The sequence below is a fragment of the Canis aureus genome, chromosome 15 (genome assembly GCF_053574225.1).
Source record: "Canis aureus isolate CA01 chromosome 15, VMU_Caureus_v.1.0, whole genome shotgun sequence".
In the NCBI taxonomy this organism is placed as follows: Eukaryota; Metazoa; Chordata; class Mammalia; order Carnivora; family Canidae; genus Canis; species Canis aureus.
In genome coordinates this window covers 58,029,237-58,049,271 of record NC_135625.1, presented here as the reverse complement: position 1 = coordinate 58,049,271, position 20,035 = coordinate 58,029,237, and the positions used below count along the sequence as shown (strand labels likewise).

The window sequence follows — 20,035 nt, the reverse complement described above, 5'->3', positions numbered from 1 at the left end:
GACATTCAAAAAATAATAAAGTGCTAAAATGTTTTAGCAAGAAAGGTTTCTTGTTAAAAAAAAATCAGGAGAGGGCAGCCTGGGTGGCTCAGCAGTTGAGTGCCGCCTTCAGGCCAGGTTGTGATCCTGAAGACCCCAGGTTGAGTCCCATGTCGGGCTCCCTGCATGGAGCCTACTTCTCCCTCTGCCTGTGTCTCTGCCTCTCTCTTTCTGTGTGTCTCTCATGAATAAAGAAATAAAATATTAAAAAAAAAACGTGATATTTTGGCTTTGAAGATTGATTTCTCAATTATAGGAATTACAGGTTCATTTGGGAAGTAATGTCATTATACTGTGTCATTTTTCACTGTTAAAAATTTTACCTTCTCTCTGTATCCTTGAGCCTCGATCCCATCTAAGAATAGGAGTGGAAATTTTCTGTTTACCTTTCCCGAAAAGATTTTACACATCATCGGTCAGCCACAGAAAAATAAATTTCATTTTCTCACTTTTAGACATAGGCTTTTCCCAAATCTTTAAGAGTTAAGTATAGAAATCTACTCTTTGAATGAGTGAAGTTAGTTGTGTGAGGCTGAGGGCTGAGGTTATAACTCCCAAGAACCTGAAATTAAAAAATCACTGTAGTCCACAGGGTATTGGGATTGCTAGGTTCATGAGGACAAAACAGAGGGGCAGTGTTATGGGGTTGGCATCAGGGAGCCCACCTTGTGGTCCTGTTCTAATGGACTAAACCTGTGAGTTACTTGTTTGGGGCCTCAACTTTCTCTTCTGTGAAATTAGGTTGTTGGGATATCTTATACTAAGGTTCCCTTCTACCTAAACATTTCAGAATATTATCTATAAAATGTCAGATATTGTGCCTGTAATTTCACATATATAATCTTAATGACTCCTCGCAAAATTTGTCAAGTTAGTTGCTATTGTCTCCGTTTTACTGATAATGAAATTGAAGTTCAGAAAGAACCAAAAAAAAAAAAAAAAAAAAAGAAAGAAAAAGAAAGATCAAAGTGATTATTGCTAGTAAGTAGTAAAGCTGAAAATAAGTCCCTCATCTGTGTGACTCCAAAGCCCATACAGACTTTGTCCACTCTACTATGTTAAGATTATATGGAAAAGATCATATAATAACCTGACCAAGTCATCTGGCTTGTATGTGACAGAGCTGAGATTCAAACTAGGCAGCCTGCTTCTGGAACCCATGATCTTTATCACTATGCTAAGTGGCCTTTAATTAATTACAGTAGAAATCTGTTATTTTGTTTTCTATCATACTTGTGCTGTCTCTTCTGGAGGAGCCCTTTCCATGTTTTTTGGTGGGTTGACCCAGCTCTTATTCTCGGTCAAAGATGTCAGTCAGTCCCCGTTTTGGCCTTTTGCAAAGGTTAGTCAGTAACAGGTACATGACCTAAGGAAGGCTAGTCAGTATTTCTCTGTGAGGTTTAATGTGTGGTCTCTCTTTGTCTGAATTGTCATGTTGTGTTGACAATGTAGGCTTGGCATGTAAATGGCCATTTTGCCATCAAACAGAAAAGGATTTTTGAGGACGAAGCCAACCAAACTAGAGATAAAGGGCCAGATACATAGTTTGAATTTCTGGATCCAGCTGTGCCTGAATTAGATATCCCTTGGAATTCCTGGCTCCCTTTTTAGCTAACACCAACTTGAGTTGGATTTCTGTCATTTATAAAAACAAGTTCTGACTAATTCAAAGATTTTGGGGTATGGCAAGTAATGAGAAGTTGGTTACGTCAACATGGGATAGTGGACAGTGAGAAGTATCCCCCCTCCAGCTGAGAATTGGCAATCCTTGCTCTGTAAGAGCATAGAATCTGTTAAATTGTTGTCTTAAGTCTCAGACAAATAGGCCTACTAATGGTGGAGCTTTAGGGGACATAGTAGAAAACCACTAGGTATTAGAATTTTCTGGCCATTTTGTAGTCTTCAGGCATGTGTTGAAAGAGGTGTTTGTTGCTACTGGGCTTGTAAGACAAGAGGTAAGATGACATTTTATTTTATTTATTTTTTTAAAGATTTTATTTATTTATTCACGAGAGAGAGAGAGAGAGAGAGAGAGGCAGAGACACAGGCAGAAGGAGAAGCAGGCTCCATGCACCAGGAGCCCAACGTGGGACTCGATCCCGGGTCTCCAGGATCACTCTGACAAAGGAGGGCGGGGGTGGGGGTGGGGGAGCAGTGGCAGGTAGTCTCTGGCAGGGACTCGCACAAAGAGGCTCATCCGCTGGTGTCTGCTGGCCCAAGTTGGGGTGTGACAGCCAGCAAACAGGGCCCTGGAGCAGTACCCCCAAACCAGCCCCGAGTTGGAGGAGGAGCAGGGTGGCAGAGGCCACTCTGGCTGGCTTCTTGGAGATGAGCTGCTCCCAAGCGGGTTCTGAAGGGTGAACACTGGCCCTTGAGCCCTCCAGGACCCGAACAAGAGGAGCTCTGTGGGGAGTCTCTGGAGTTCTCAGCCAGCAGGTGAGGCCATCAGTCATAAAGCCTCTTCACTGCTTTCTCCAGGTTGGTGTAGAGACCGGCCATGCTGCGGGGGAAGAAGGAGTCCACCACACTCGGCGGAGGTAGCCACTGAGGTCAGTCTGGAAGAACGTGACCAGCTTGGTCTTGTTGGGCTCCCCTGGCAGAGGCTCACAGAAGCACCCACAAGGGTGGTTAAACCCTCTCACGTAACCTGGCTTCAGAGGACATAACAGGTGTTCTACGTGGACAGCATTGGAACTGAGCATCCCGTCCTCACACTTCTTGACTAGCACCAAGTCCACAAAGTCCCTGGGGGAAATGAGCTTCGTGGCAGCCGAGGGGGTGGCGGTTCTGCTCACGCACAGCATATCAGTGATGCTTTCGATAATTTCAAAGCTGCTCACATTCTCATCCCACTTGTCTCGCAGGGTCCCAGCAAGCGGCTTCATGCAGCCCCACACTTTGTCTGGTGTCGAGTTCACAATGCCTTCTCCCCGGCACAGGTTCCCTGGAAACTCCACAGATGGCCTCCGGGAAACTGAAACTCCATTGCCTTCCCGGCAAATCTTCCATCCTGACTCCTCCCGCCGGACCGGAGCACCTTCTCCGCCACCGCGTCGCTCATCTGCGCGGCCACCGCCGGGCCCACCGCGCCCACCGCGCCGAGGGCTGCCGGCAGCTGTGGGGGTCGCGGCGGGGTCGCGGCAGCGGCGGGCCGGGTCTGGGCTCCCTGCTAATTTCTGAATTGACCCTCAGCACTTTCACTTTTCCTTATTGTGTAGGTGGGAACATTATCTGACTAGCTGGCTTCAGCATTTTATTTTCATGACAGTCTGATAAAAGGTGTGCTTTAGCGGGACAAGAAATATGGTTAGGTGAGTGACTTCACTGGATCCTTCACCTTGTGACAGGTGGTGCAGAAGCTGGTAAAACTTTAAGTATTGCAAATGTTTAGATTTCCTTTTTTTGCTGCTTTGTTCTCATTTGGTCCTACTCAGACCCCAGGGAAACTCTGCCAATTCCTACTAAGAAATTACTGGCTCTCTGGCTAAACTGATAATGTCACCAAAATGGTGGTGTGGGAGACCCCAGCCTCATCTTCCAATAAAGGTAAAAAATGAGCTATCCACAGATGAAAATGGGGAGATATTGGTCAAACAGTACCAACTTCCAGTTATAAGATGAATAAATTCTGGGGATCTGATATGAAGCATAGTGATTATAATTAATACTATTGTATTATATACTTGAAAGTTGCTAAGGGAATAGATCTTAAATGTCCTCACCACCAAAAGGAAATGGCAATTTTGTGATATGATAGAGATGTTAGCTAATACTATGGTGGTAATCATTTTGCAATACATTAGTGTATCAAGTCAACATGGTGTGTGTACACCTTAAGTTTGCAAAATGTCATGTGTTGATGATATCTCAATAAAGCTGGAAAAAATAAAAGAAATTTAGCTTAATAAAAAAAAATGAAATCAGTCAATCTCTAAAGTGTTAGGTAATAAAGATTAAGGTTTACATTGTCAAACTGAAGCACGTGTACCCTTGAAGTCTATTAAGCACAGGGTACTGAGGGATCCTCAGAGCCTTGGGATAAAGTAATACAACTCCTTGGAGCATCAAATTTGTTCAAAGTGTTTTTGGGAAAAAATCTTGAATTTCTGTACCCTTTTCGTCACAAGTTAGGGCAAGTAAAATTGATAAAATTTGACTTTTTCTGTACATTGGACAATAATTTTTTCTTGCCTTCAATGCATAAAGAAGAGAAAACACAGTGAAAAGAGTAGTGGAAAAATATGTTTTTATCATTACTGTAGGCCCCTTTGGTGAGTTATTGCTGCCATCCCATTCTAGCTGAAAATTGTTTTACACATTTTAATTTATTTTTATTCAACAAACACATATCGTCCTAGCTCTGTGCCAGGTACTATGTTTAAGTGCTTTGTATATGTTAACTCATAGCAACTTTATGAACTAGATGACTTAATTTGGTTCAAATTTTCCAACATGATAGATATCGCAATAGCTTCAACTGTTTACCAGAGTAGATGAGAAGAAAAGGTTTTCGGTTTATTTTCCTTGGTGGTAACTTAGAATCAATTTTTACACTGAAACAAAATGAAACAAATGAGTTTATATTATGGGGAAAAATATAAAAGTCTAAAAAAAATTTTAGGACAAGACATAAATAAGTCTTCAAAAATACTTCTAACTTTGGGCAGGCTGCTTTGGCCTAAGTTCTCAGGATCTGAGTTCAATATTTTTCTTCCCCAGAAATATTTTGGGAGCAGCAGGTTAAGATTTGGTGTTTACTCTAAGGAGAGACTGTGTAATAATAAAATCTTAAGGAATCAGAATTATAAAGCTATAATAAAGGAAAAAGCTTCAGGCTGATATTTTGGGATAGTGGTGATATGTGGCCCCTTGGAATCATAATCCATAAGAGGCTGGGGACTTGGGGAACTACAAACACCTAGGGAGCTTGGCAAGGAGCCTGAATGGGGAGCTGGGAGGAAGGGGGCAGTGTATGGGAAATGGATGAAGTTAGAAGCAGTATCTTGTCCTCTTTTAGAACACTCAGGAGAATTGTATTACACGTTCTCCAAAGTTGTACAGCTTTATTTCTGCAAAGCTGCCTGTAAATATACATCCTATATTCCCACTGGCTTGCATTTTAATCATGATGCTTTATCCTTCTGATTGCACTTCAGTGGATAGTGATTTCTAATATTGGAAATCTCAAATGCTCAAAATGTAGTGATATAAACATCGTATATCCACGCAATAGAGCATTATTTGGCCATAGAAAATAAATGAAATTCTCATACGTGCTATAACATGAATAAACCTAGAAAAATGTTATACTAAGTAAAAGAAGCTAGACACAAAAGGCCACATATTGTATGATTCAATTCATACGAAATGTCCAAAATAGGAAAACTATAAAACAGAAAGTAGATCAGTAGTTGTCAGTGACTGGGGGGAGGGGGGGAGAAGGAAAAATGGGGAGTGACTACTGGTGGGTATGGGGCTCCTTTTGGAGTGATGAAAACATTATGGAATAAGAGAGTTGAGATGGTTATGTAACTTTGTGAATACACAAAAAAGCCACTGGTTTAAGTCGGCGAACTTTATGGCACATGAATTGGAGCTCAATTAAAAATAATAGCAATCTATGGACAAATAGGCATACAGAAAAGAAAAAGAAGTCTGCCCTTTTAAAGAAAGCTTTGGCAAATGCTTATGTAATATGAACCAACTTCTGTCTTGTCTCTGCTCCTCAATTTTTCTGCTCTGTAGATTTGTTCTTCCCATATTGTCTTAACCTGTTTTTTTTTTTTTTTAAGATTTTACTTATTTTATTTATTCATGAGAGACACACACAGAGAGAGAGGCAGAGACACAGGCAGAGGCAAAAGTGAGCTCCATGTAGAGAGCCCGACATGGGACTCGATCTCGGGTCTCCAGGATCATGCCCTGGGCTGAAGGTGGGGCTAAACCGCTGAGCCACCCGGGCTGCCCCCCATATTGTTTTAAATCAATACCCATGTATGAAGAAGGAGACTTGCCTTAACCTTCAATGGGCTAATTAATCAGTCCCTAAATTCTGGGCAAGAATGAGAAATTTGGGAGTTGAGAACTCACCCTCTTTTGGAGTTCTTTTTGGAGAATAGTGACACCAGATCCACTATTAATATAAGGAATTGGAGATTGAAGGGAAGATCTTACCTTTCCACAGTAGAAAATATCCTCCCTCCGCACCTTTCCTTTGGCTGTCTTCTCCCTGATGGCCTCCCCCACTTCATGCTCATTTTGGTAGATGTAGGCCCCATCAATGTGCCGGTATCCTGTGTCAATGGCAATCTTCACTGACTTTGCACAGGTCCCCTTAGGGGTCTGAAATGACAAGGGGGTTATGGGGGGGAAGAAGAGAAATGGATCTTTCTTTTCATGATTCTTCATCAGGACACTCAGCACACAGACATTGTTTTTACAACAAAAATGACAAATTCCCAATTACATGTTTTGATTGGAAGATGGTGTCTGGAGGCTAAGGACACTGACCTCACAGGGAACTCCCTTCCCACCCCCAGTGGGGGACTCTATCTTTCCCAAGTCTGCCCTAGCTTTGTGGCCTCAGAGATGGAATTTGATCAGTTTTACCAGGGATGAGAGATTTCACAACAGCCAAGTTATAAGAGGGCACAAGTTCATTGAAGAAGTCTCCATTATAAATTAAAGTTTGGGATAAACAAACTGAGATATATCCACAGAAGGGAATATCATTCAGTAATAAAAAGGAGTGAAATACTGATAATAGCAACATGAGTGAATATGAAGGCAATTATACTAAGTGAAAGAAGCCAGACGAAAAGTAAATAATGATTCCATTTGTGTAAAATACCAGAAAATGAAAACTAATGTATATTTCAGATGCAGATCAGTGATTATCTGGGGTGGGAGACAAGGGGTGAATCCCCCCATGGGTGGCAGGGAGGAATTGTGAAAGAACACAAGGAAACTGGGGATCCCTGGGTGGCTCAGAGGTTTGGCACCTGCCTTTGGCCCAGGGCGCAATCCTGGAGTCCCGGGATCGAGTCCCGCGTCGGGCTCCCGGCATGGAGCCTGCTTCTCCCGCCTCCTGTGTCTCTGCCTCTCTCTCTCTGTGTGTCTATCATAAATAAATAAATAAATCTTAAAAAAAAAAAAAGAACACAAGGAAACTTTTACAGTGCTGGATATGTTTACCATCTTGATTATAGTGATGGCTTCATGGGTGTACATAGGAGTCAAACGCATCAAATTGAATACTTCAAATATGTATAGTTTATTGTATGTCAATTCTTCCTCAATAAAACTGGGAAAGAAGAGTGTTGGGGGGTGTTAAATTTTTCAAATTTGGTATCCAAATCTTTGTTCATTTTATTAACCTGCATGAAGCATAAGAATATTTGCTCCCCTGAACATTGACAGAACCTAAAGACCTGACAAACTCTTAACACTGGAAACATAAGTTATCCATTCTTCAGATTGCACATAAATTGCTGTTCTTTAGGTCTGATGACATTTTAAATATACATGAGTATGTCTCATTTTAGTTACATATTTTCTTAAGAAGAAACGGAAGCCGTGATGGATATTTCCATCAAAGATAAGCATCTAGTCTCGCTGAATAAAATATTCAAATCATCTTTTAGGTTGTGTGTGGAGGAGAGGGTTAATCCTATTTATAGATTTTTAATGACCTCATATTCAGATGGTGATCATTCCAATCTTGTTCACAAATACTGAGAACTCCTTGTGCTTGCTTCTATATCTTCAGTGTTCTGACCAAATTCTTGACAAATCTCAACAGACCTATGAATTCTGGCCCACAGAAGTCGATTTATTGAGAATGAGTGAGAAAAGAAATCTCTTGCATTTCTAGTGACTTTGTAGTCCTGGCCTGGAAATAAAAAGCACTGGAAGCATAAATTGTATTTTCTTTCCCTACTTCAGTTGAAAGTCATCACTACTGAGAAGATAAGAGGATATGAAAAATGAAAAAATTGGCTACACAGATGGTATTAGGAAATAGGATTCATAGTCGCAAATAGCTGGGAAAAGAGACACACTTTCCAGGAATGTCAGAAATATCTCTTTGCTTTATTAATTGACAACATAATTAATAGAACTTGAATAGAAATTGAGGCAACAGGGATCCCTGGGTGGCGCAGCGGTTTGGCGCCTGCCTTTGGCCCAGGGCGCGATCCTGGAGACCCGGGATCGAATCCCACATCGGGCTCCCGGTGCATGGAGCCTGCTTCTCCCTCTGCCTGTGTCTCTGCCTCTCTCTCTCTCACTGTGTGCCTATCATAAATAAATAAAAAAAAAAATTAAAAAAAAAAAAAAAAAAAAAAAAGAAATTGAGGCAACACCCCCTCCCCCCAAACACCCTGGAAAATGAGATGTTATGGATGACAGCAAGCGTGATAACAAAACACACTGGAAGAGGAGACTTGGGGTAGATTCCAAAAATTCAACGGTCAAAATAAAAATACTACTTCCATTATCGGGTATATACATAGTATTAATGAAAAGAATAAAGCCTCATATGAGATGGTAAATACAATCTCAGAAATAGCACTGAGATTTTGTGGCTGGAACTGATAAATGGAAGTACAGAACTCAAAATAGATTTAATACAAGGGGAAAAACCTCTAACAATGCATATTAAAGTATATGCTTATTTTTTCAAAGATCAACCCAAGACAAGAGGCACAGGGGAGAGCATTTAGGATAAAGAAAACAAGAAAGACAAAGGCTAAGTTGGGAGTGCGGTACTGAAGCAATATACGAATGATGCTTTACTTCAGGAGGGCACAGAAGCAAGTTATAATAGTTAGAGTCTTCAATTATTCAGCTATCATTAAAGAGCCTTTTCTAAAAGCTGAATATCTGGTACAGTCTTTGCTTGCTAAAAATATTTTCCTTCAGATGGCAGAAGCAGCAATGAGGTGAATTACTATTTTGGACTTAATTTTAATCAATATGGAAGAACTAGTTGGAAATGTGGATGTGAGAAAAATGCTTCTTTTTAATTCTTAAATGTAGCATAAGAGAAGTTGTATGTAGATTCTGACAGATTCTTTAAGAAAATTCACTTTAAGGAAAACTCAGAAAGATCAAATAGAATACTATATTTGGAGACTCAAATAAATGACACGACAGTAGAATCTTAAATGCAAAATTTTGACTCCATGCATTAAGGATGGTATCAGTGAAATAAAGAATTCAGTTTCCTAAAATGGTCAACAGCACCCTTCCTTCACTCAAGAAAGGGGAGAGTTGGGATCCCTGGGTGGCGCAGCGGTTTGGCACCTGCCTTTGGCCCAGGGCGCGATCCTGGAGACCCGGGATCGAGTCCCACGTCGGGCTCCCGGTGCATGGAGCCTGCTTCTCCCTCTGCCTGTGTCTCTGCCCCTCTCTCTCTCTCTCTCTGTGTGTGTGACTATCATAAATAAATAAAAATTAAAAAAAAAAAGAAAGGGGAGAGTCCTATAAGGATGCAGTGCCACCTTCCAGAAGGTAACATATATCCTAGGTCTACATCCATTATATAGTCCTGTGTCTCCATTAAGTAGAATACACAAATCTGAAAATACAGCAGGAGTGGTTCAGCTTAGCATTATTCCCTTTGACTCACTTAGAAAATGTGTGCTTCTCATCCCTGAATTTGAGGCTCTGTGGATTCTAGGTCCTAGTTCCCAGGGGAACCCAGGGTGCTTATTTCAAGAGTTCAGTATTTGAGGAAAGATGTTGCCATACTGGCAGGGGTAAGTAACCTTCTCACAGGAGGAGATAGGGCTTCTCCGCTGTTACATGATGAGCCAAGGAGGAGAATGTTGGGTACCTAGGGCATCCAATGATACACCCCTTCCCAATTTTGATAGTTAACAGCTAAGAGCAGCACCATAATCTGAGAAGGATAGGTTGACCAGGAACTCTTACAACTCAGAGATGAGCATCTAGCTTGTTTTTATTTTATTTTATTTTATTTTATTTTTATTTTTTATTTATGATAGTCACAGAGAGAGAGAGAGAGGCAGAGACACAGGCAGAGGGAGAAACAGGCTCCATGCACCGGGAGCCCGACGTGGGATTCGATCCCGGGTCTCCAGGATCGTGCCCTGGGCCAAAGGCAGGCGCGAAACTGCTGCGCCACCCAGGGATCCCGAGCATCTAGCTTGTAATATTTCATAAGCCACCTAGACCAGAAGAGATGTTGGATAAGGATGCAAGAAACCTAGAATGGGCAGTTCAGGAAGGAGATTAAGTTGTAACTTGAAGACAGCTTTCGTGGCAGGAGCCATCCCCCCCCTTTTTTTTTGCATGGCACAAATAAATAATCTTTAATTTCAATAAATAGCTCCCCATTACGCCAGACAACAGGCTGTGGGAACGATACAGAAGCATCCAATAGGGAAAGATCTATTCTAACTACACTAATTCCTTAGCACGAGAAAAACGACTTTGGGTCACACACAAACACAGAGATGCTCAGAGTATGACAAAGGAAGGAGTCATCTTGGATGGGAGTGTGGTGGCATTTTAATCCATGTAGCTGTCCTTTGCAGGTCTTCTGGGTGCCACAATCACCACGAATCGGTCAAATAAGGTTACTTTTGCTCTATCATATTCTGTTTACTTGATATCCGCACATGCTGTTACTGAAGGTGGGGTCTTGACAGACAGGAGGACACTGGGTGAGATTTCACTGGGAGAGGCAGAGAGAAGGGAGGGCGGAGGGCTGAGGTCCCGCCGAGCGCCTTGCTCACCAGGAGGACACACAGGGACACACACGTGTTCACCTGCGAGGGCACACACATGAGAACGTTCACATACTACCCACAGGGGGTCCTTAGGAGTAGGATAACATGAGGACAAGTTCAGTTAAGCCAGGGAAGTTTCTTACACCGGCATATTTTTGGGTGCCACTTGGTTTCTTCAGAGTCTATTCTATCACGTCTACTAAAGAGAAGACAAAGTACTTACATTTTGGGAGAAAGGTATCAGGTTTGAAGAACCCCAGGGAACAGCAGGCTGTTCAGAAGCCACCCAGTCAGCAGCTGTGCATTCTGGGTGTGGGGGTCGGGCCTCCCGCACACCGGCCAAGCTCTTAGAGAATTTCATCTCAATGGAGGCTGGCACCCTTGGGGAGGCCTGAGGGTTGAAAGTGCATTTGGGGGTAGGGGTATCAACAGGAGCAAGCACTGCCAGTAAGTCTCACAGCAGAGTCCACTCCGCTCGTGACATACAGATGGGGTTTCCAGAAAGTTCTCAGGCTTTGCTCATTGAGGGCAACCATTTTGTGTTCAACAGTCAGCCTCCTCTCAGTTCTGAGAGGATTTGTGTATGTGTGTTTCCGTTGTGGATATAATAGGCACATGACACATTTTTTTCTGTCTTAATTTTCTTCCTTTTTTTTTTTTCCCCTCCAACAAATGAAAGCTGCTTTCCCTGCAGCCCTCAGGTCACCTCCAGCGAGGCGGGAGACACGCGGTCACACTCAGCTGGGGACCTCGGGCTGTGCCACTGCTCCACTGCGGTGCGGTGAGTGTTGAGCACCCGCTGCCAGTGGTTGGATTCAGAGGGGCCCGAGGAGTACTGGCCGATGACAATTCTTCCGATGAAGTCACTGCTGCTTGGCATGTTGTGGCCAACACTGTACACACTAAGCTGGCATTTTCAAGTTCTTCTTGGGGAACTTTGAAGCTGAAGGATTCATTGTAAAAGGGATCGAGTGTGCCTCTTAAGAAGGATGTCTTCTTTGTTTTCACAAGCTTGAGTCCATGTACCAGCTGGATTGTCACAAAGGGGTCTGAACCTTGGGTCACATCGGTTTGAAGAAGCTGCTTGGCTCGAATGACATCCACATTCAGCGTCCCAGCACTGGGGAGATAATTCAGTGACAGAAGCAGCTCCCCCAGCTCCACTTCATTCCGAGAGCCGGGGACCAGCGCCTTCCACCAATGCCCGCCTTTCATCAGGTCAACCTCGCACAGAGGCACCGACACCTTCCCAATGACACAATGGCGGGAAAACTTCTCAAAATCCACCACGGTTGGCAGCAGGGTCCTCCTCTGAGCTTGGAGGAGGGGGATCTCGAAGGTGTAAGGCTCCTCACAGGCTTCTGGGTCTTGCGTTTGGCCCCCGTCTGCTTAGAGTTGCTCTGGTCTGGCAGGAGACGGATCTGGACACAGGGGTTCCATGGGCCCTGTCCCGTCCCGGCGCCAGCCGTCCTGGGCACGGGCGGGGCGGGTCCCTGGCCTCCGTCCCCCGGCGTCAGGCGGCGGTGGCAGGTGGCACCGGGAGCTGAGCGCAGCACGCCCCGCTGGCCCCCGGCGGGGCCTCCCGGACTGTTAGGCAGCCCGCGTGGTCGCGCTGGAGTGGGGCGCGCAGCTGGGGCCGAGCGCTCTGGAGCAGCGCCTGGGCCGGGTCCGCCTGAGCCCCGCGGCCGGATGGCTCCTTTTTTGGCACTGAGAACACCAAACTCCACGGCTTTCATGCCAGGAAGTGGGGAGCCGGGTCGTCTGGACTCGAGACTTGGACCCCTCCGGGTCAGGCTGCGCAGCCTGAGATGTGTCTGAGGACGAGCCTCCGCGTGCGATCTGGGGAGTTGGTCCGAGGTCAGAGGGGCTTTCCCGGCTGTGTGGACGAGTCCCCGTCCTGGTCACGCTCCGGCGGGCCGTCCTGGAGGTCCGCCACCTCCCCCTCGCGCTCAGCCGCCGGGGCGTGCCCTCCCCGCAGGGGCCGGGGGCGGGAGCCCAGGGGGGAGGAAGGAGGAGGCAGCCGGGCGGCCCCAGACCTGAGCGGCGGGGCTCAGGAGCGGCGCCCGCCCCTCCGCCGGCCGCGCGGTCCTGGCCCTTCCCCTCCCCCTTCCCCTTCCCCGCGCTCCGGCTCCCGGGTTCGGGCGCTGGAGCCGGGGCGGCCGCGGGGCTGGAGGCGGCGGGGGCGGGGCGGGCCGGGGCGGGGGGAGCGGGGCGGCGCCCGGCGGCGGCACCTGCCGAGCAGGAGCTAGTTCCTCTTAACCTACCTCGTTAAAGACCTTTCCAGGGGAGAGACCAAACCACTCTGGGAGCGCTTCTCCCAGGGGGTGGACTTCGCATACGAAGCCCGCAGGCTCAGGAGACCTCCGGTAGCCGTAGTGGCGGTGGCGGGTGCCGCAGGGCAGACGCCCTCCTTGGCTTAGCTGCCAGCAGTGTGGGCCGCTGCTTACTCCCGTCTGATTCCCTGCACGCGCGATCCAGGGTAGAACAGGCTGGCTCTCGCACCCCAACCCAGCACAACCCCGTGGCCCCCTCCAGAGCACCCTGTGGGACCAAGGAGCGACCGGATCACAGTGCACTCTTCCCACTGTAGGAACTGCTATTCTCCCTTCTACAGGCCTGAGTCCTGAGAGTGTTCTCCGCTGAGCCGCCCGCATGCAAGTCTCCTTCTCAGAGGCTGTTCTCCAGAGGACCCAACCCAAGAAGACACTAGGGTAAAGAAGGATTTCTTGAGCTACAGAGAGTACTAATGATACATACATTAAGCGATAAACGGGACTATGAAAATAGACTCTGTTCATCGAGACACCATTAAAAGCGTAAAAAGACAAATAGGAAGGGGTATTTTCGCATAGATGTAACTGACAAAGGTCTCATACTAGATATTTTACAAATCCACTAACAAGAAGAAAAGAGAAATCCAAAAAAGAAAAACGCACAGAAGGCACACTTCGTGAAAGATATCAAAAATGTTTAATAAAAATAGGAAAAACTGGCCAATTTCATCTAGAGTAAAGGGAAAGTAAACCACAGTAAGAGTTTATTCGACACTTATAAAATGACATTAATTAAAAAGACACCAAATGTTGATGAGAATGAGGAGCAGAGCCACCCTCGTACATTGTTGGAAGAAGTGCAAATTATACGAATACCTTGGAAATTATTTATATTGACATCATCTCCTAAAATTGAAGATACTGTACTCCACGGGACAGCAGTTCCACTCTTACATGTATATCTTAGCTAAATTCATACATGTGTGCAATAAGACCTGTGTAGGACTCTTTCTAGAAATAGTGTCTGCAAAGCCCCAAACTGGAAGCAATTCAAATGCCCATCAACAGTGAAATGGATACTGACATATTCTTATGATTAAGCAGTCATACAGCAATAAAAATGGCCAAAGACCGTGATTAATTACATGGGTGAGTTTTACAAGATTATATTTAGAAAAAGAAGCAGAAAAAAATGGGGCAACCAGTGTTTCGATTCATGTGAAGTTCAAAAATTGTATAGAAATGTATGTTACAGTTGTGTAACTCTTAGAAAATTCTTACAAAAAAAAGCAAGAAAAGCCATCACCGTAAGACTTAGAAGAGCAATCCTCTCTTGAGGGAGGAAGGCTTTCAGGTTGGGAAGGGCACACACAGAGTTTCTGGGGTCTGGTATGTTCTAATTTTGGATCTTATTGCCAAGGAGCGACAAAAAGCATTTGTCCCGCCTTAAGTCCATTGTACTTCAAAATTTTAAATGTTAAAAAAAGAAAAGGAGGTAGATCAAAAATAAGGGAGTAAGTGACTCAGTAAGTTTCAAAGCCTTAGATTTGACTCAATAAGTTTCAAAGCCTTAGATTTGGGCCTAAAACATCATTTTTGGCCTAAGATCTACCATCTGCTCTCCTTAGCCTAGATCCAATTGGTTGCCAAGCTTTGTAGAGCTTCCCTCAATGATGTGTGGCCTTCCGCCAAGTTCCTTCCTTCCTAGGCTCCAGCCAAATTAGTTTCCTCAGAGCTACCAACCACGTTCAAGTCTTTGTTCTTTTTTGCCTGATTTATTATAGAAGCCTTCTCACCTGATCTCTATGTGTTCTGTCTCTTCTTATTTTAATTCATTGTAATTTGGACAGGTTAATATTTTTGAAAAAGAAACCCATTCTTTGCTCCCTGGTATTTTGTTGTTGTTACCCGGCCCAAACTATTTTTTTGCAGCTTGATGTGTAGCACTAATTGCCTCTGGAGAGGAATGATATGTGTGTGTGTGTATAAAACAAAATGCAGAGGTCATTTCTTGGTGTTTGATTTTTAAAAGCCAAGGTTTCTGTGGCAGGTGTGTGAGTATGAGGGGATCACAGGTATTGGAAAGAACTCAGGATATACCCTGCACTAAAGTAAAAACAAACACCAACTGAATTCTTGACCCTCAGAATATCAGCCCACAGAACATTTTACAAAACCATAAATGAGTTGCCATTACCTAAAAATTCATAATTACTTTGGGATCCCTGGGTGGCGCAGCGGTTTGGTGCCTGACTTTGGCCCAGGGCGCGATCCTGAAGACCCGGGATCGAATCCCATGTCGGGCTCCTAGTGCATGGAGCCTGCTTCTCCCTCTGTCTGTGTCTCTGCCTCTCTCTCTGTGTGTGACTATCATAAATAAATAAACATTAAAAAAAAATCGTAATTACTTTATAATGTTTTCTGAAAATTGTTAGAAAGTCAGGCCATGCTGCACCCTTGCTTGTGCATACAACTGACTGTAGTGGAGAAGGTGCTATCCTTGGACTGGTCAGTGGGGTCTCCAGTTTTGCTGATTCTTGCACTCATGCCTGCTATCAGAATGGGAAAGCAGAACAAAACACAGAAATAGACTTACCTCCTCAGGACACTTATTTGTGCTTGCTGTCTGGTTCCTGGTCTCTTTAGGTGGAGGTTATGGAACCACTCCGACTGCTGACAAAGATTCTTTTGTTTTTGCATCAACCGACTTCAGCAAGAATCCTGATAAGTCAGTTTAGGAACAACTCCTTGCCCTCTATGTATGATCCCTCTCCCTGTCTAATCAGGAACCCTCAACTGCCACCATCGCCCAGGCAATGTCATAGCAAGAATCCTGTTAGATTGATTTAGCCAATCAACCAATTTAGCCCTTATCCCTGATGTTTTCTCTCAGCATTTTTCCAGCCACTGACCCCCACCCTGCTCCTTCGCTATAAATTCCCTTGCTGTTTTTGGAGTGGGAGCTCAACCTCTCTGCTTCACCACTCCTGCAAAATCCCATTGCAGTGGTTCTTAGACCTATCACAACAGCACCTGCCCTTGAATCAAGTTCTTTTACCGTGCTTTCACAAGTGTCATTGCATTATTCTTTTCCTTTAGCATGTTGTCCCCAGAATTTAATAAAAATGCCTGGTATAATGTGAAATAAGGTTCCCTGGGTTGAGAGGAGGAGATTTGATGGGCATTGAAGAAAAAGCGAGGAATATTTAAAGGATGGCAAAATCCTGAGGAGTCCTAAGCCTATCCCCCCCATCCCCTTCCAGCTCAGGGGCAGAACAGACTTGATTTTTCAGGCTCCCCCTTACTACTCATCAAGGGTTTGGACTTCACCTTTCCCTTGCCCCAGATACAAAGCCCTTGGCTCACTCTCCAGACTGTGAAACCTGCTTTCAGCTACCGGAATCTCAACAAGGGCCACCCAGGAAAGAATACAGGATCATTTATGACTCCCAGTCTACTTCCCAGACCACCACTCCTTCCCCATAACTTGATGTTTCTTGATCTACCTCATAACTGGATTTGCTCTTTGCCACTTTAACATTGAACCAGTGTTCGCTCTCTTAAAGCACTTCAGCTTTTCCTTACATTTTAGTTATATGTGTGTGTGTGTTTTCATCCTCAGTCACTCCACTTAAATCCCTTGTTTCTAAACCATTGTTTCAATCCCTATGCTACCTAGAAAAATGCCCTGCATTTGGTAGGCACACAATAAATATCTGTTAAACTAAATTATTGTCCATTTTCCAAAATATTTACCATTGGTCCTGGATTTGTGTCATTTGCACATCTGGAAACATTCTTGAGTTTTTCTTGAAGTTTTTGATAAATAAGGATTATTAACCCCATGGGCTGATGTTTATAAAAACAGGATTAATTTCTATCAAAACTGAAAAAAGGAGTAAGACCCAAACCCTCACCTGTTGGGACCTTCCCAGATGGAGCTGTAGGGAGGTTATTATAGATTATTGCATCCCTGTATGAAAACATTCTGAGAAGCTTTCAAAAGGAGAAAGTCACATGGATAATTTGTAGGTGTTACTTTTCATTAGTCATCATGAGGTGGGATAATGCACAGAGTGCTTAGTGATATTAAGTGTTGGTTCCATCTCAAATTCCCTGAGTCCATAGGCATGAAACACTTTTACAAGAAATTTGGGCTCACTTGGTGTCCATCCAAAGATGAATGGATAAAGAAGACGTGGTCTATGTATACAATAGAATATTCCTCAGCCATTAGAAACAACAAATACCCACCATTTGCTTCAATGTGGATGGAACTGGAGGGTATTATGCGGAGTGAAATAAGTCAATTGGAGAAGGACAAACATTGTATGGTCTCATTCATTTGGGGAATATAAAAAATAATGAAAGGGAATAAAGGGGAAAGGAGAAAAAATGAGTGGGAAATATCAGGGAGGGAGACAGAACATGAGAGACTCCTAACTCTGGGAAATGAACTGGGGGAGGCGGAGTGGAAGGGGAAGTGGGTGGGGGGTGGGGGTGACTGGGTGACGGGCACTGAGGGGGACACTTGATGGGATGAGCACTGGGTGTTATTCTATATGTTGGCAAATTGAACACCAATAAAAAATAAATTTATAAAAAAATAAAAAGAAACTACTAGTAAAATAGAAAAAAAAAGAAATTTGGGTTCATTAAGAAGAGGCATTGTTAGCCTTCCTCACTTTGGCCTTTCATATCTGCTTCCACCCTTATCTTCTTGAAGATATGGCTAGATCTTTCCCTGCTACTCTTCTGCTTTCTAACTTTGGCGTCAAAAGTGAACAGGATCCCAGGACAGATACTGATTGATGTGACCACATACATAAAAGATGAATTTCAGTTAAAGGGTTACCTCAGCCTGGCATTCGTCCTCTACTAGTTGTTGTGGAATGAGGGCTTGAAAAGAATCTAAGGCATGCCAAGTAGAGAAGACTGAATTTTGGCATCAGGACTAAATTTTGCCTTCAGGACTAAGACTGATTCTGAAGTTAAATTCAGTTGAGTACCTTTATTTCATGGTGGCTGACTTGGGCACAGGTAGTTCTAGCCTCTGTTTCATCAGTCCTGGGAAGATGATAAAGGGTTATCAGTTGCATAGCTTGGAAGAGAAAGCCAGGAATCTACTTTATCTGAGATACTCTGTTCTCACTTCTCATCTTCCCCTGCAGCAGATAAATGTTGTATATTTTTCTTTACATTAGAGTTTCTAATTTTATGAGACATACCATTAAGTCCATTTGTTACTTTGCAACTGGTAATATTTCTGATCACAAATGTAGTTGGTATATACATGATCTTCTTTTCTCATAGTATTCTTCTCACTTATATTGTCTAATTAGAGTATGTCTTATCTCCTGAAGTGAATAATAGCTCTTTCTTGGGGAATAACATGACTGATTTTGAATGTCTCTAAATTATAGCATTTAATATTACTAGACACATAGGCTGTATTCTCTAGCATTGTAAGTTTGGGGCAATTTTCTATCTCTCTATACTTCAGTTTTATCATCTGTTATAAATGGGGTTAAATGGTAGTACCTTTCATAATGTTTTGAGGATTAAATTAGAAAATACATTACACGTTAGGTGCCCCCAAATTTTAGCTGTTGTTGTCATATCCATTTACATCTCTGATGCTCACAAACATAGATATTCCCTTTTACAAACTCATTAATTTGAAAGCACCAGCTGAATACCCATTACACACTAGATGCTATTCTGGAAATATAGAGCTGAACAAGACATTCTCTCTTTCATAATGAATTTCACAGTCTTGTGGAAGACTGCAGAGAAACAATGATTACAATATAATATGATAAGAGCTACAGTAGAGTCAAGTCAAAGGGGCTATGTGAACACACCAGACAGGCAAGTTGTGGTGGCTGGAGAGATGGGATTCTAAGGAGCAGTGTCCTTGAGCTGAGTCGTGAAGGCTTAGTAGAAGTTGCCGAACTGAACAAATCAAGAAAGGGTGTTATAGATAGAAGGCAGCATGTTCATAGGCATGGAGATGGGGGAGTTGTTCTAGGAACTTAGGCGATTATGTTTGACACACAGAAGGGAGATAGAAGAATGGTGGTAGATTCTGCTGGACAGTCGGGTCTTGACTGAACCATGAGAGCTCAGTGTGCAAAATAAGGAATGTGGACTCTATCCTATAATTGATAGAGAGCCATTGAAATAATTAAGCAGAGGAGTGACATGATCAGATTTGGGGGGGTCCAAGGAAGATCCTGACAGCCCCAGTTTATATCATTGATTGGAAGGGACAAAATTGGAAGAACAGCCTAATGATAAATTAGGAACTAAACTAAGGCAGTGACAAAGGAGATGAAGAGGAGGGTGAATTGAGAACATATTTCTGAGATAAACTGAACAGCAATGATTTGGATGTAATGTGGACAAGGTGGGGGGCATGAGGAAGAGGGCAGAATCTTCATTCTTCATTCAGACTTCTGGCTCAGGGTGGTAGTGTTATTTGCTAGGAGAAGAAGTATTTTGGTGGGGGTGGAAGGGGAGATGGATAGCGTAGTTTTGTCATGTTGAGTTTGAGGTATCTGTAAAAGAAGGAATACATACTTGACTGTCCAAGAGAATTATCCAAAGAGCTTGTTAAATGCAGATATTCAGCCTTTACCTCTAAAGATCCAGATCTGGGGATGCCTGAGTGGCTCACTGGTTGAGCGCCTGCGCCTTTGGCTCAGGGCATGATCCTGGATTCCCAGGTTTGAGTCCCACTTTGGGCTCCTTGCATGGAGCCTGCTTCTCCCTCTGCCTGTGTGTCTCTGCCTCTCTCTGTGTCTCTCAGGAATAAATAAATAAAATCTTAAAAAAAAAAAATAAAGATCCAGATTTGGTAGACTAAAGGTGAGGCCCAGGGATCTGTATTTTTTGAAAAGTCCCTAGGTGGTTCTGATGTAGCCAGTCCACAGTTGTATGGGAATATGTAACAACCCCTCACCG

General features: G+C 43.8%; 1 protein-coding gene and 2 pseudogenes across 1 annotated transcript in view; all 3 read right to left on the bottom strand.

The window, feature by feature from the left end:
* The window catches only part of AKR1D1 (aldo-keto reductase family 1 member D1), a 133,622-nt gene that overhangs the window by 27,569 nt on the left and 86,018 nt on the right, over positions 1–20,035 (bottom strand). The window contains 1 exon segment of the mRNA XM_077850069.1: positions 6,214–6,381. Within this exon segment, the coding sequence (XP_077706195.1) occupies positions 6,214–6,381 (168 nt within the window).
* LOC144284910 (stAR-related lipid transfer protein 5 pseudogene) lies at positions 1,996–3,115 on the bottom strand (annotated as a pseudogene).
* Positions 10,207–12,532, bottom strand: LOC144285118 (synaptotagmin-17 pseudogene; annotated as a pseudogene).